We start from the raw sequence: 18,911 nt of genomic DNA on the forward strand, positions 1-18,911 counted from the left end.
TGCTATGACTGCAAGTGATAGACGAGGAGAAGCACGTGTTCGAACCTGACGAGGATCTGCCAAAACCGGCCTGAATATAGATGTGAAATTAGCCAAACCTGCCTGTTAAAAAATGTGAACTACTTTAAGAATGAATCAGATTGACCTTTACAGCCCGAGCCTTGAATAAAGTTTAGTTTGAGTAGATGGCATACTTAATGTGATGTGAACAAAAACCAGACTGTGAGTGATGCAAAGACAGACGTGAAATGAAATGTGCCGTCGATTAAACAAATCTCACCTGCAGTATGAAGATCATGCCCATGATCATGGAGTACATGTCGTATTTTCCCAGCTGTTTGCTCAGAGCTGAGCTCATGGCTTTCAGAGCCTCCAGATACTGCTTGAGAACCTTCTTGCCCATGTTACTCAGAACCTCTGACGTGTTTCCATCCACATACAGCTTCATCCAGCTTCCGTGAGCCTTCTCTGCCACGCGAAACTGCTCGTAACCGTCCTCTGTGACAGAGAGAGAGTGGGGGAAAGTATAGGGATAATTTAACAGACATGAATAATGACAGATGACACCAGAACGCAAGAGAGACAATGATGTTAACTTAGTTAACTGCCTTGTTGTCTACCTAAATAGGCAACTACCTTCAAAGGCAGCATACTGAGAATGAACCTCGCAAGTCAATTCAAATCTAAAAAATAAATTCAAAAGCCCCTATTAAAAGCCTTACCATAACAATCGGTTTATCTGTTGGTATATATTGCTTTATCTACTGTTTAGCAAGATTGTAAGCAACAAAATCTATGAGAAAAATAGCTCATTTTAAATTCAGTTAAATAAAATAAAATATTAAATTAAATAGTAAAACACAAATAAAATATCTAAAATACATAAAACAAATAAAATATATCATAAATATAAAATTTAAAACGCCTAATAAAAATCCTTAAAATTACAATCAATTTATCAATTATCAACTGTTTTCTTTATTGTTTAGCAAGTCTGTAAACAGCAAAATCAGTGGTGAAAAAAAAATACCATTTTAAATGAAATGAAATTTAAAAATAATTTAACAAAATAGAATATAAACATAAATTTAAAACAAAAAGGCTTAAAATTACAGTCAATTTATCTACTGTTAGCCATTTTTTCTATTATTTAGCAAGCCTGTAAGCAGTTAATTAATAACAAAATAAATATAAATAAATATAAAAATAAATTCTACAACCTCCAATTACAGAAATTTAATTAAATTAATAAACTAAAGCTATTAAATTTAGCTATTATTTAAACAGTAAATTCAGTGACAAAACAAGACCATTGTAAATTAAATTAAAACAATTAATAATATCAAATATAAAAATAAATTCTAAAACCTAATTTTAAAAACTTAATTACAATGTAAGCAGCAAAATCAGTGAAGAAAAAAAAGACCATTTTAAATTAAATTGCATTACATCAATTATTAAAAGAAAGATATTATATTTAGCTATTATTTAGACAGCAAAATCAGTGAGAAAAAGACCATTTTACATTAAAATAAAATTAATTAATTAATAAAAGAAAGCTACTACATTTAGCTATTATTTAGACAGCAAAATCAATTAGAAAAAAAAACCTTTTTAAATTAAAATTAAATAATAACATCAAATAAAATCAAAACAAGTCTAAAACCTCTAATAAAAAACTTCCAATTACAATGTAATCAGCAAAATCAGTAAGAAAAAAAGACCATTTTAAATTAAATTAAATTCATTAAAAAAGAAAGCTATTATATTTAGCTATTATTTAGACAACAAAAACAGTAAGAAAAACAATATTTTAAATTAAATTAAAATAATTCATAAAATAAAGCTATTATATCTAGCTATTATTTAGAAAACAAAATCAATGAGAAAAATAAAATTTTAAATTAAATTAAAACAATTAATAACATCAACTAAATACAAATAAAATATAAAAATTAACTCTAAAACCTCTAATAAAATAACTTCCAATTACAATGTAATCAGCAAAATCAGTAAGAAAAAAAGATAATTTTAAAATAAATTTAATTAATTAAAAAAGAAAGCTATTATATTTAGCTATTATTTAGACAAGAAAAACAGTAAGAAAAACAATATTTTAAATTAAATTAAAACAATTAATAACATCAACTAAATACAACAAAAAAATATATATAAAAATGAACTCTAATAAACCTCTAATAAAAAAACTTCCAATTACACATTTTAAATTAAATTAAACTCAATTCAATTCAATCAATTAATAAAAGACAGAAAAGAAAGAAAAATCTGTGAGAAAAAGACCCTTTTTAAAATGTTTAATAGCTTCAAATAAATACAAATAAAATGTAAAAAAAAACATACATACAATAACAATGTAAGCAGCAAAATCTGTAAGAAAAAATACCATTTTAAATTAAATGTAATTAATAAATAAAAAAGCTATCATATTTAGCTATTATTTAGACAACAGAATCAAAGAGAAAAAAAAAACAATTTTAAACTAAATGAAAACAATTAATAACATCAAATAAATACAAATAAAATATAAACAAAATCAGTGAGAACAATACAATTTTAAATTAAATAAAAACAATTAATAAAAGAAATCTATTAAATCTAGCTATTATTTAGAGAGCAAAATCAATGAGAAAAATACCATTTTAAATTAAATTAATTATTATTAATTAATAATAACAATTAATCAACTAAATACAAATAAAATATAAAAATAAATTGTAAAACCTCTAATAGAAAACTAAAATAAATATTAACAATTAATAACAAAGCTGTAATATTTAGCCATTTTTACACAGCAAAATCAGTTAAAAAGACACCATTTTAAATTACAGTAAATTAAAAACATAAAATAAATACAAATAAAATATAAAAATACATTCTAAAACCTAATTTAAAAAAAAAACTTGTAAGCAATGTAAGCAGCAAAATAAGTCAAATTAAATTAATTAATAAAAGAAAGCTATTATATTTAGTTATTATTTAGACAGAAAATCTGTCTAAATAAAAAAGACCCTTTTAAGGTAAATTAAAACAATTAACAACACCAAATAAATGCATATAAAATCTAAAAATAAATTCTACAAACTCTAATTAAAAAACTTACAATTACAACATAAGCAGCAAAATCAGTGAGAAAAAAGACAATTTTAAATTCAATTCAATTCAATTATTATGTTGTTTTAGTTATTGTTTAGCAAGCCTGCAATCCGTAAAATCAGAGAGGAAAAGACCACTGTAGACATTATTTTATGTTACCAAGCTTGCTGCAATACATTGCAGGATTGCCTTCTCATCAAAGAATAAATGTGATGCTGGCCATACCATATTTATCTTTAATTTCTCTTCACATACCATGCCTTAAAATGCTCACTAGGTTTTGAAACATAGCCACAGTGTTGTGAAGACACCATGAGAAAGCTGTTGCATAAGAATCAGGTGTCTGCTGGCTGTGTTTTAAAGCAGACAGACACTAAGGGCCTTCACAGCGGGATCTCAGAGTGAGCTAACAGGCACGTCTGCCTCATACCGCCCAGACGCTTCACTACAGGACACCTCCGTCTCGCTCTGTGCCTCTCTCCCCGTCTCCAAGCTCTGATTCTCCACAGCGCTGATGCTGTGTAGAATGACACGCACAAGACGGGAAACACACTTGACCCAAGCGTATGCCACAAACAGCTTTCTGAAATGTATCTGAGCGCAATTTAAAACACATTAGGCATGAACAGACGGCTTCTACAGTCTCGCAGCTCAACTACTGACACAGTTTGTTGAGCAAGTTAGTTAACGGTAAATTGTCAACATGTTAAAATCAGCTATTGGAGTAAAAATGACACACAGTTTTGAAGGAAACTACTGCATTCTTGTTTGCTACTGAACACACGTTAAATATATAAAACAGATGACAAGCTGGCATTGAGTCATTGTCTGCATACTTAATGTGCATCTCTTGCTTAACATATGCAAGCACACACTCTCCAAAGCATGCAAAAACACACAAACATATCCATGAACGCATACAGAATGCATTGCAATTTGCATACTTGTATAACATACTAAAAGCATGCACTTTATACACTAAGCCTCTTTGCTGCAAACTGTTTGGACACACAAAATGAATTACTTCAAATTACTAGCCAAATTAACTTAAGGGACTAATGGATGCTAAATAACTAATGGATGCTAAATGAATTACCTTAAAATTCAATATTAATTGAAACTGCCATGGCAACTGAAAAAGTCTGCATGCAAAAAATCAACCAGGTAACACTATATAAGCAACTTTGGCATACATGCTATAGAGTTGAAGTCAAAAGTATACATACCCCTTGCAGAATCTGCAAAATGTTGATTATTTGACCAAAATAAGAGAGATCATACAAAATGCATGCTATTTTTTTTTTTTATTTAGTACTGACCTGAATAAGGTATTTCACATAAAAGATGTTTACATATAGTCCACAAGAGAAAATAATAGTTGAAATTATAAAAATGACCCAAAGTTCAAAAGTTTACATACACTTGATTTTTAATACTGTGTTATTACCTGTGGGTTTTTTGTTTAGTGATAGTTGTTTATGAGTCCCTTCAGGTTCCACAAATTTGTTTAGCATTTTCGTGTATTTGAACCCTTTCCAGTAATGACTGTATGATTTTGAGATCCATCTTTTCACACTGAGGACAAATGAGGGACTTGAGGGACATATGCAACTATTACAGAAGGTTCAAACACTCACTGATGCTTCAGAAGGAAACATGATGCATTAAGAGCCAGGGGTGAAAACTTTTTAAATTTGAGGATCAGGTTACATTTAACTTATTTTGTCTTCTGGGAAACATGCAAGTATCTTCTGTAGATTCTGAAGGGCAGTACTAAATGAAAAAAAAATTATATTCAGGCAAAATAAGACAAATGTACACATCTTCATACAGTTCAAAAGTTTTCACCCCCAGCTCTTAATGCATAATTTTTCCTTCTGAAGCATCAGTGAGCATTTGAACCTTCTGTATATGAGTCCCTCAGTTGTCCTCAGTGTGAAAAGATGGATCTCAAAACCATATAGTCATTGTTGGAAAGGGTTGAAATACACAAAAATGCTGAAAAACCAAAGAATTTGCTGGACCTGAAGGATTTTTCTGAAGAACAGCAGGCAGTTGAACTGTTCAGAATAAACAAGGGACTCATGAACAACTATCAATAACAAAAAAAAAAAAGAAAAGAAAAACAGTTGTGGATCATTCAGGTAACAACACAGTATTAAGAACCAAGTGTATGTAAACTTTTGAACTTTTATAAATGAAAAAAAAACCCATTATTTTCTCTTGTGTACTATATTTAAACGTCTTTTATGTGAAATACACTATATTGCCAGGCGTTCCAATCACTTCCATGGTCACAGGTGTATAAAATCAAGCAACTAGGCATGCAGACTGTTTTTACAAACATTTGTGGAAGAATGGGTCGCTCTCAGGAGCTCAGTGAATTCCAGCGTGGAACTGTGATAGGATGCCACCTGTGCAACAAAGTCCAGTCGTGGAATTTCCTCATTCCTAAATATTCCACAGTCAACTGTCAGCTGTATTATAAGAATGTGGAAGCGTTTGGGAACGACAGCAACTCAGCCACGAAGTGGTAGGCCACGTAAACTGACGGAGTGGGTCAGCAGATGCTGAGGCGCATAGTGCGAAGAGGTCGCCAACAATCAATCGCTACAGATCTCCAAACTTCATGTGGCCTTCAGATTAGCTCAAGAACAGTGCGCAGAGAGCTTCATGGAATGGGTTTCCATGGCCGAGCAGCTGCATCCAAGCCATATCACCAAGTGCAATGCAAAGCGTTGGATGCAGTGGTGTAAAGCACACCGCCACTAGACTCTAGAGCAGTGGAGACGCGTTCTCTGGAGTGACGAATCACGCTTCTCCATCTGGCAATCTGATGGACGAGTCTGGGTTTGGCGGTTGCCAGGAGAACGGTACTTGTCTGACTGCATTGTGCCAAGTGTAAAGTTTGGTGGAGGGGGGATTATGGTGTGGGGTTGTTTTTCAGAAGCTGGGCTTGGCCCCTTAGTTCCAGTGAAAGGAACTCTGAATCCTTCAGCATACCAAGACATTTTGGACAGTTCCATGCTCCCAACTTTGTGGGAACAGTTTGGAGCTGGCCCCTTCCTCTTCCAACATGACTGTGCACCAGTGCACAAAGCAAGGTTCATAAAGACATGGATGACAGAGTCTGATGTGGATGCACTTGATTGGCCTGCACAGAGTCCTGACCTCAACCCGATAGAACACCTTTGGGATGAATTAAAACAGAGACTGAGAGCCAGGCCTTCTCATCCAACATCAGTGTGTGACCTCACAAATGCGCTTCTGGAAGAATGGTCAAAAATTCCCCTAAACACACTCCTAAACCTTGTGGACATCCTTCCCAGAAGAGTTGAAGTTGTTATAACTGCAAAGGGTGGGCCGACGTCATACTGAACCCTATGGATTAGGAATAGGATGTCACTTCAGTTCATATGCGAGTCAAGGCAGGTGAGTGAATACTTTTGGCAATATAGTGTATCTTATTCAGGTCAGTACTAAATAAAAAATAACATGCATTTTGTATGATCCCTCTTATTTTGCTAAAATAATTAACATTTTGCAGATTCTGCAAGGTGTATGTAAACTTTTGACTTCAACAGTACTATATAAGTAGTATGCACAATCAGTGCATCCCATATTTAAATTCTAATCATGCATGCTGCTTAGGACAGATAGTATGTAAAGCCACACAGTCCTCCAGGCCATGTGAAACCTGTGAATCTTTAATATCTCTTTTCCAGAAGTCTTTGTTTTTCCCGAGCATCTGTGTAGCATCTTAATCGGTGAGTCTGCGTGAACCCTAAAGACAGGAAGGTGATAAACCGAAACGCGATTTGCTGACGGAGATCATGTTAACCCAAAGAAAAAGTGATGAATGGGACAATTACTGAGCGTTAGCGGGTAAAACAGAACATTAGAGGCTTTTTCCCATGAATCTATTCTCTTGTGAATGAATTCACTTTGCTGGAGCGTTCATCTATTGTCATAACACAAATAAGCGTGGCTGTGATTAATCAATTATATGATTATGCTGAATTAGCTCATGAATCCATGTCAACTGTTACACGGTGTTATGACAGTGAAACATAGCGTTATTTCCACAGTATCAGCTGAAAGTCATGGATATTAGAGCTGCGAGATACATAATAGCGTTACAGCAATGAGAAACCTTGGCCTGTGAGGATGATTCTCAGAAAATGGTCCGTCCTCTCTTAGACACAGTGGCGTCTGCTTAATAATGAAAGTTTAATTCAGAGCATTGATCACAGAGGAGGAGAGTTCGAGAAAAGCCAAACAGAGCGTCTGCTGGGATGAGCCTCTCCTGCTCCTGGAATAATGGGGATTATTCATGAATATTTACATCTGGAAATCAGAGAGAAAACAATTAAAGAGAAGATAGAGAGCCAGACAGACAAAATGTCAGAGACATGGATAGATAGACAGACAGAGAGACTGACAGAAGAACAGACAGATAGACAAATACACAAACAGAAAGACAGGCAGATAGACAGACAAATAGATTGATAGAATGACAGACAGATCGATAGGTAGGCAGACAGACAGACAGATAGATAGATAGACAAAAACGACACAACAGACAAAATGACAGAAAAATAGAACTACAGACTGAACAACAGATGAATAGGACAAATGACAGATGGATAAACAGGACGATGGACGGATGGATGGAACAACAAAATGATAGACAGAACAACAGACATAATAACACATGGATAGACTTGATAATGGACGGACGGGTGGATGGATGGAACAACAGAATGACAGACATAATGACAGATGGATAGACAGGATGATGGACAGATGGATGGATGGAACAACAGAATGATAGAACGACAGATGGAAAGGCAGAATGACAGACGGATAGACAGCATGATGATAGATGGACGGACAGACGAATGGAACAACAGAAGGATGGATGGATGGATGGATGGATGGATGGAACAACGGAATGATAGAACAACAGATGGGATAGACCGAATGAAAGACATGACATATGGATAGACATTATGACAGATGGACAGACAGGACGATGAATGGATGGATTAAATAACAGAGTGATGAAGACAGAATGAAGACAGACAGATAGACAGAAATGACACAAAAGACAAAATGACAGAAAAATAGTACTACAGACTGAACAACAGATGAATAGAAAGATGGAACAACCGAATGATAGAATGACAGATGGATAGATAGAATGACAGACATGATGGATGGATGGATGGATGGATGGATGGATGGATGGATGGATGGATGGATGGATGGATGGATGGATGGATGGATGGATGGATGGATGGATGGATGGATGGATGGATGGATGGATGGAGCAACAGAATAATAGACAAAACGACAGATGGATAGACAGAATGACACAAAAAGACAGATGGATAGACAGGACGATGGACAGATGGATGGAAGGATGGAACAACAGCATAATTGACAGAATGATAGATGGACAGACAGAATGACAGACATACAGTAATGACAGATGTAAAGACAGGATGATGGACAGATGGATGGAATGAACAACAGAATGACAGACAGATTGACAGATGGACAGACATAATGAAAGACATTATGACAGATGGATAGACATCATGACGAATGGACAGACAGGACGATGGATGGACGGACGGACGGACGAATGGATGGATGGATGGATGGATCAACGGAGTGATAGAACACCAGATGGACAGACAGCACAACAGATGGATAGAATTAGAGACAAAATGACAGAACATAGAATGAAACCAATCAACAGACAGAATAATGGATAGATAGAATGACAGAAAGAACAATAACAACAGACTAAGACAGAACAATTAACATAACAAGAAAACAAAATGAATGACAGATAGAAGAATGGACGGACGGACGGACAGACAGACAGATAATTCTAATGTTGCAACTCTATCTTTCAGACACAAACACTTGAGTCTCAATTTTGTGTGTGTATCAGAAACAGTTCGGACTAGTGCTGACACACAAACACACAACAGACGGGAGATCAGTAGAGCTCTTCAAACAAACCACAGCATACAGCAGGACCCATGTGTGTGCATATGTGTATGTCTCTGCATCTGGCCAGTGCAGGATTCTGGATGATCCTGTCATGATGACGGATGTCTCCTCACACATCAGCCTCTCTGAGATCCTCCTCAGGACGTCTGCGTCACCTTCCATTAAAATGCCTTTCAATAAGCCTTTGAACGAATCTGATGGTGGAATTATCACTCATTTGTGTTGAATATGGTCTATGAAGATCCTCACTGGTTTAAGTGGATCTGGGCTTTTATTTGCTGAGCTACATTAATAAGGATATGTGTGTGTGTGTGTGTGTGTGTGTGTGTGTGTGTGTGTGTGTGTGTGTGTGTGTGTGTGTGTGTGTGTGTGTGTGTGTGTGTGTGTGTGTGTGTGTGTGCGCGCGCACTCAGGCTACGCTTAATGCAGTTCATAACACATTCTGGGTGAAAGTGATGAAAATGGCACAAAAAGGAGACACCTCTGGGTGTTTTGGAATGGCATACTATCACTATTTTTATAGTATGCAGTATGCATAATCTACATAGTGAATGAAACACCCAGATGACATCCTACATTTGCCAATATGTGCAGTCTAGACGCATAAAAAAAGAAAGAAAAAGGTAGTATTTTAAAATGCTAACATAACTCTTAACATACAGTATACTGCAGTATGCTAGTATGGAGATTTAGAGCACTGCCTCTGCTTCATACACAGACAGGGAAAAGCAGGTCAAGATCTCTAGTGTGACTCAGGGTTCTGCTGCATGTTGCATTTTAATGGTGCGCCGTCATGAGCTACAGCTCTCAGCATGTTCCCGTGGGAAAAGTGTTATCTGGAGAAAACCTCAGACGTCTCGCTTTCAGGTCAATGTGCTTAGAAAAACTCTGATGAATGATTCTCTGCTTAATCACAATAATTCATCTGCAATTTAATTAAGTGCTTCATTAGGCTGCAAAAGCATGATGGAGAAGTTTCTACATCCTAAAGAGAGCAAGACAGACATGGGTGAAGTGAGGTGATATCTGCCTGTACGTCACGCAGAGACTGAAGGGCTGACCTCTAACAATCTCATATTTTTGAATTTCCTTCAGAAAATGGAAGGATGAAAGTGGGCTGCAGCGGTATGTCATCCTCATCAATCAAATCTCAACCACCACACGCCTCTCAAAACTTCACTTGAACTCAGGTGAAAGGGGGGAAATTCAATGTCTAATGCATATTGTACACAAAAAATATCAAGAGTTAGCTGAAATTGTAAGCTTTGAATATGACTGGCCATATTTATTTACCTTCCAGCAGTTCAAGTGCACAGGTTTACATCAGAATGTAAGGAATCTCTGGAAGAACAAGAACAAGAGCTTTTCAAAAGTACTGTCCTCACAGAGATGTTTTTGCTTATATTTATAAAAACAACAAATAAAATAAAATTTTACTTATTTAAAAAAAAATACATAAAATAAACAGACAAACAGCTAGATAGAGAAACAGACACACAGAAGACAGACAGAAAGATAGAAAGACCAACAGACAGACAGAGGGACAGAGTAACAGACAGACAGAGAGAGACAGACAGAAGGACAGATAAATAGACAGACCAACAGACAGACAGACAGACAGACAGAGGGACAGAGAGACCGACAGACAGACAGGGCGACAGAGAGGCCGACAGACAGACAGAGGGACAGAGTAACAGACAGAGAAACCGACAGAAAGAAAGACAGATAGACAGACCAACAGACAGACAGATAGACAGAAAGACAGAGAGACCGACAGACAGACAGAGGGACAGAGTAACAGACAGACAGAGAGAGACCGACAGAAGGACAGATAAATAGACAGACCAACAGACAGACAGACAGACAGAAGGACAGAGAGACCGACAGACAGACAGGGCGACAGAGAGGCCGACAGACAGACAGAGGGACAGAGTAACAGACAGAGAAACCGACAGAAAGAAAGACAGATAGACAGACCAACAGACAGACAGATAGACAGACCAACAGACAGACAGATAGACAGAAAGACAGAGAGACCGACAGACAGACAGAGGGACAGAGTACTAGACAGACAGACAGAGAGACTGACAGAAGGACAGAGGGACAGAGTAACAGACAGACAGACCGACTGACTGACAAAAGGACAAACAGATAGATTGATAGAATGACAGACAGATCAATAGACAGACAGACAGACAGACAGAGGGACAGAGTAACAGACAGACAGACAGAAAGTCAGGGAGACCGACAGACAGACAGAGGGACAGAGAGACCGACAGACAGACAGACAGACAGATAGACAGAAAGACAGAGAGACCGACAGACAGACAGAGGGACAGAGAGACCGACAGACAGACAGAAAGACAGAGAGACCGACAGACAGACAGAGGGACAGAGAGACCGACAGACAGACAGACAGAAAGACAGAGAGACTGTCAGACAGACAGAGGGACAGAGAGACCGACAGACAGACAGAGGGACAGAGAGACCGACAGACAGACAGAGGGACAGAGAGACCGACAGACAGACAGACAGACAGACAGAGGGACAGAGAGACCGACAGAGAGACCGACAGACAGACAGAGGGACAGAGAGACCGACAGACAGACAGAGGGACAGAGAGACGGACAGACAGACAGAGGGACAGAGAGACCGACAGACAGACAGACAGGAGGACCGACAGAAGGACAGACCGACAGACAGAAAGACAGAGAGACCGACAGACAGACAGACAGAGGGACAGAGTAACAGAGTAACAGACAGCTAAAGATAGAAAGACAGACAGAGTAACAGACAGATAGAGAGACAGACAGACCAACAGACAGATATATAGACTGTCTGACATATGATATATAGATAGATAAATAGACAGAAAGACCAACAGACAGACAAATACATAGACAGAAAGACAGGCAGATAGACAAACAAATAGATATATAGATAACCATAGATAGAGAGACAGGCAGACAAACAGAAAGACAGACAGACAGACAGAGATAAATATAAATAAAAAAGTTTTAAAAAATTTAAACAAACCATATGTATGAAATAAAGGCATTTGAAAAGTAGACTGCACTTCAGTGCACATATATAAACTAGTGATGCTCCGATTGATCGGCCGATATTGGCTAAAAATAGCTTGATCGGCGAACCCCAAAAGCGCCGATCAAAAAAGCAGATCACTTGACGTAAATTACTCGCGGGACTTTTTCACACGTGCATGCACTGCGCACAGGTAAACAACAGCAGAGCGGAGCTTATCAGTGGCAACATGCAACATGAGTACTAAATTCCTTATTCGTTTTGTAAGGGTAGTCTTGTTATTGGGCATGTGACTAAGGCTCAATCCCAATTCTACCCCTTAGCCCTACACTTAGCCCTACCCCTCCGTTTGGCGCGTTCACGTGAAGGGGTAGGGGTGTCTCATTTCTCTTTTGGTTGGAGGGGTAGGGGTAAGGGGAAGGGCCAGATAGCCCTCCAAACGAAGATTTTTCAGGACCTCACTTCAAACGAAGGGCTAAGAGAAATTTCCAACATGGCTGCTCACTCGAGCAAGCAGACTCGTAAATATAAGTAATTGTTGCCTTTAATAAGGATTTTCATGACAATGTTTCATTATATGTATATTACCTTCAATCTTGTGTTTGTGTTTATGGTGTTGTTTTGTAAATAAACGTTTGCAAAAAAATCGCTAAAGTTTGCTAGCAGATAGCACTGATTGCACAATATTACAAAATATATTTTTATGTCATATACACTTGACTGCATGTTAGAAACATGAAAGACCAGTGGCACGGCAATTTGCAACGGTGGTGTAGTGGATGGTGTACGCAGGTAACGTATACGGTGTATACACACTTCCACTTTTTAAATCCCCTCTGATGCGCATTATTCAGTGTCCTGCATTCGCCAAAATCATGGCAGTCCACCACATGTGAATAAATGTAAATATTCGCTCAAAACACCCAATAAAGGCAGTGATGATGCAGTCAGGACCGTGGAGCCGGTTTGCTTTGAAATGTATTTGATGATTGCGCCTAATGCACCTGCGCCCGTTCACCGCACCAGTAATTTAAATCAGTACATAATAATAAAAACGATACCTTACAAATATAAAGAAGCTGATTTTTACGATCAGAAATTTCTTAAACCAGTGAACCCCTGTAAACATTTTAGTCCAAGGATCCAGAAAACGAATGCGTTCAAATAGAGAGTTCAAAACGAAATTCACAAATGAAGCATATATACTTCTCCAGGCACCACTACACTGATTAGCAATTTGCCGCGCATGTGATAATGCGTTGTTTGTTTTGCTTACGGCCACATGTGAATGAACGGTGCGTACACCGTACATTTGTATTTTTTGCAACATGACAACATTTTGACATCTTGGAATGAGTGATAAACATCTGCGCATGTCCTCTGACGTAACATTAGGAACTAGCGACAACGTATGATGACGTATCACAGTGTTGTAGTGGTGTCCCATTTCTTAGGGGAAATATTTTAGCCCTTCCCCTTTACACTTTGTTTCAAGGGACAAGGGGAAGGGGCGAGGGGAAGGCGAAGGGGTAGAAAATAGAATTGGGATTGGGCCTAAGTCGTGTACAGAGCGCTGACTAGTTTTGGCGGAGAAGTTTAAGTTTACTTTCGGTTTCATTCTCTGCTATCTTCAGTGAGTGGTAAATGTGCGTGCTTGAATGTAAATGAATGTATCTTTCTATGCCCGTCATATTGCAATAATGTTACTGCTGTATGTCTGATTGTTGTCATCAGTTCATGTTGTAGTTCAGTTTATATAGAAAGAGGAGAAACGGTGCGCGTGTAATTCACCTGCATATGTTTTGCGCCATTTTATCGCATCTTAATTCTAATGAACGCATATAGATGTTACTGAGGTGAATGTTTATGTTTCCTTTATACAGACGGATTCTGATATATCATATTTAATTCAGCCTAAACCACATTTTACTACCTTTATCCTAATGACTGCAATGCTGGATAATATAATCCTTACCTCTTAAAAAGCAACAAATAACAAGCAAAGAACATAGCCTAGTCTAGTGCGAGGTGCACTTTAATATAAAAAAATCTCTTACCCAAGCGGCGCGTGAAGGCGACGTGGCCACTCTATGCGTGTGTTTATATCACAAGTTTCTGAAACATCCTAGAACCGACTCTCTGCACTGCATCGCTAAAGTTAGGCTCCTTTTTTACGGATAATAATAATAATCGTCTTGCTATCGTCAAACCCTGCTGAAAAAAAACAGCATATGCTGGTTAGGTATGTTTTAGTGCTGGGATGCTGGTTTTAGCTGGTTTATGCTGGTCCTTTGCTGGTTCATGCTGATCCTTGACCAGCAACATGACCAGCATAAACCAGCATAAACCAGCAAAGGACCAGCATCAGCAATTGGCGATATCTCTAACTATCGTCAATACTTGATACTATCGTCTACAACCCTAACTTGGTGTTTCTTCAAGATCTTGACTGTAGCCTTTTTCTACAGTTTTTTTTTTTTCAATATAGTTAATTTAGAGTTAGTTTCATTTCTACAAATGGTGCAAACTCTGCTAGATTATAGATAAAAGATTCCCATTCCCCTGCCATTCTGTGATCGGCAATCGGCAGATCATGATCTTGGTGATCGGTAATCGGTGATCGGCCCCAAAAATGCTGATCGGAGCATCTCTATTATAAACAGTGCTTACGTACAGGCAAATCACATTTTCATCCCATCACATGTTCTCATTCAAACAGCACGGGCCAGCTGTGCAGAAAATACGCACTGCCGGCTTAGCATTTTCTTCCCACCACAAAAGCAGATCCTCATCCGGTGGGATGCATCAGCATCTGTGCAGCTGCTCGCGGATCGACTTTGTTGTGCGTTAATTTGAATTCCAGTCTATTATTGTCCTGACAACAAATTTAGATACATGCAAATAAAAACTTTTCAGGTTGCTTTACATGTCAGTCAAACAATCTCTTGTCTCCTGTCTAAGTGGACAGTTCATGGCCAAAATAAGCTATGAATCAGATTCACAACAACAGTCAAAATGTCTAGCTCCACGAGACACACACTTCCAGAAACAGCAACATAAGCCTGTGAAAATGTCAGCAGACATCACCATCAAACACTCTAACCCTGTATAAACACACTCACACCTCATAACCCAGCAAAACGCTCAATACTGTAAGATGTGAGAAGTGAATGAGCCAGAGATGGAAGTTTGTGGGAGGCCAGCAATCCCGCTGAGAGAAAATGCAACCAAACTGCTAAAGAGACAGCAGAAGACACAAACATCCACACAGCCAGGCTTGGGCTAAAGGGTATAAATTCTCTATTTCTATGGATTTAAAGTGCTCTAAATGCCCAGTCATGTCTGTGTACTCAAACTCGTGCTCTTATGTCCGGTTACTGATAGCGATTCATTAGCTTGTTACTCGAGCAGCAAAACAGGAAAACAAAACTGAACTGGATTGACAACTAAAGCATAGCGCAGACTACAAGACTAAGACTAAAGACTGTTGCATTTTAGCCCTAGATATTAGCCAACTGCAGTGTAAGTAATTTCTTTAGTTTTAGTTTTAGTTTTAAAAACATTGCAAGTGTGTGATTAGTGTGCATCAACACATCAACAAGATATCAAACTAAAAAATACAGCTGTCTTGAAATTAATTTGTTTTTTGAGACAATATTTGAGTGCTTCAATCTATCCTTTTTAAACATCCATCCATTTATTTTATACATCCATCCATCCATTCATTTATACGTCCATCCATCCATTTTACACATCCATCCAACCATTCATCCATTTATACATCCATCCAATCATTTTATACATCCATCCATTTTACACATCCATCCATCAATTAATTTATACATCCATCCATTCATCTATTTTTCCATCTAATCATTTTACACATTCATCCATTTATACATCCATCCATTCACCCATCCATCCATTTTACACATCCATTCATCCATCCATCAATTAATTTATACATCCATTAGTTCATCCATTTTACACATCCATTCATCCATCCATCAATTAATTTATACATCCATCAGTTCATCCATTTATACATCCATTCATCCTTGTATACATCCATCCATTTTACACATCTATATATCAATCCATTTATACATCCAGCCATTCATTTGTATATCCATCCATTTTATACATCCATCTATCTCCATCCATTTTTCACATCATCCATCCTTGTATACATCCATCTATTTTATACATTCATCCATTCATTTATATATCCATCCATCCATCTCCATCCATTTTACACATCTATATATTAATCCATTTATACATACAAACATCCACTCATTTATACAGCCATCTATTTATACATCCATCCATCTATACATCCATCCATTTCCATCCATTTTACACATCCATCCATTCATCCATTTATACATCCATACATCCATTTGTTTTACACATCCATCCATCCATCCATCCTTGTATACATCCATCCATTTTATACATCCATCCATTTCCATCCATTTTACACATCTATATATCTATTCATTTATACATCCATCCATCCATTCATTTATATATCCATCCAGTTTATACATCCATCCATTCATCTATTTATACATCCATCCATTTTAAGCACCTATTCATCCATCCATCCATCCATCAATTCATTTATACATCCACCCATTTTATCCATCATCCATCCATCTATCCATAAATTAATTTATAAATCCATTCATTGATCCAATTTATACATTCATCCATCTATCCATCAATCCATTTATACATCCATCCATTTATTCATTTATACATCCATCAATCCATTTTATACATCCATCCATCCATTCATCCATTTACACATCCATTCATTTCCATGCATTTTACACATCCATCTATCAATTAATTTATACATCCATTAATTTATGTCCATTCATCCATTTTATACATCCATCTTCCATTCATATATCCATCCACTTATATATCCATCCATTCATCTCTACATCCATCCATCCAGCTATCCATTTATACATTCATTTTATAGATGCATCCATCAATCCATCCATCCATTTATACATGCTTCCATCCATCTATTAATTTTTCCATCCATCCATTTTCCATCTAACCATCCATTTATACATCCATCCATGCATTCATACATGTATTCATCCATCCATTTATGTAGTTTGAGTGAATGGAGCTATATAAGTTCATCCGCACTCACACTTGCTTCAGTCTATTGCACAGATATGCACTTACCCTCTTCCATCCCCAACTCCTCCTTATGCAGGCACAGGATCACTTAGCGCCTTGTCTACAGAAATCATCTATGAGCTAATCGTTGCTTAATCTTGTCCAGTCTCATTTACAGTCCTGTATCACTATCTCAATGAATTTTATATCTGATGCATATAAAAAAAATCAGGTAACTGCATTAGGCTTCAGGGCTTTCAAACCTCATTGAGGTTTGCTTGTGGACAGCTCAGAGTCTGAACCCTTCAGAGCAAAGCCTGCTGCCAAAATAATGTTAGGACATCTACGATAATCTTAATCAAACAGAGTGTTCCTAACTGAAATAAATCTATCCATCTTTTTGAGACAATACCTGAGAGCTTCATTTCAGCCACAAACTACTAAATAACGAAGTGGGAAATCTCTTGGGCCTTTTTTACACCTCATGCATCTTGATTGATCAGATTACTATCTGATTGGGTGCAGACTCCATTTACACCTGGCCTCCACACAACAGAAACCTATAAAACCTGTGCTAAGTGCAAATATAATGCAATTTTCATCACGCTAATGCCAGTCAGCGAAATTTTCTGTTGAATGCTCTCTTTGCATGGCAATTAGGGGCTTAAGGTACATCCGTGTGTCTCATCAATCATTACTAATTAACATGTGGATTGTGAGGCTCCCAAACTTCCACTGCTGCTGACGACGCTCCATCTGGGAGGAGTAAAGTTTACATATCTATTCGAAAAACCAGATGCATTTACAGTTGGTAGAGTCAGACCTTGTATATATCTCTAACCAGTTGTGTCTGGTTTGCTATCCATCTCAAATGTGTCTGGGGACTTTCTGACTTTGGACAATTGTTATAAAGTTTGACCCACTTTTCAGTTTATTCTGGCCAATAAATAGCCACTGAGAGGATTTTACCAACATATAAAGTGCCCAATCAATTGTTTGACACCTGGATGCCAGTCTAATTGCTAGTTGTGTTTTTTAAAAATGCATCTGATGGTTTGTGGACTGACCATGGCTCTGTGGGAATGCGGTTGTATGCATTAGCTTTGTACTGAACAGGTAAACTCACCTTTGTGGAAGGTGGGACTGCTGTCCTGTAGGAGGCGGCTGAGCTGGTGTCCATTGATCTGGAGGCGGCGCAACTGTTCTCTGAGCGATAACTCCTCAAACACTGCTGGAATCAAATGACCCACGCTGTTCTTGGAGATGGGTAACCCCAGACCCAGGGCGAGGGTGGGGGTTAGATCTACTTGCTCCAGGACACCCGGCTCCTCAAGTCCCGCTGCAACAGCAAGAGTTTTACAAGGAATTGAGTTATTTTATGTCAGCAAAATACAAATAATATTTCTATCTATCTATCTATCTATCTATCTATCTATCTATCTATCTATCTATCTATCTATCTATCTATCTATCTATCTATCTATCTATCTATCTATCTATCTATCTATCTATCTATCTATCTATCTATATTAATGTTTAGACATCCATGCATCCATCCTTCCTTTTAATCCATCCACCCATTT

General features: G+C 37.4%; 1 protein-coding gene across 1 annotated transcript in view; it reads right to left on the reverse strand.

The window, feature by feature from the left end:
• The window catches only part of LOC141288079 (GPI ethanolamine phosphate transferase 2-like), a 222,035-nt gene that overhangs the window by 132,362 nt on the left and 70,762 nt on the right, over window positions 1-18,911 (reverse strand). Inside the window, exons 6-7 of the mRNA XM_073820194.1 lie at window positions 18,455-18,667; window positions 281-498 (exon numbers count right to left, since the gene is read on the reverse strand). Of these exons, the coding sequence (XP_073676295.1) occupies window positions 281-498; window positions 18,455-18,667 (431 nt within the window). The remainder of the gene's footprint in view (window positions 1-280; window positions 499-18,454; window positions 18,668-18,911) is intronic.

This window comes from Garra rufa, chromosome 16, assembly GCF_049309525.1.
Source record: "Garra rufa chromosome 16, GarRuf1.0, whole genome shotgun sequence".
Classification (NCBI taxonomy): Eukaryota; Metazoa; Chordata; class Actinopteri; order Cypriniformes; family Cyprinidae; genus Garra; species Garra rufa.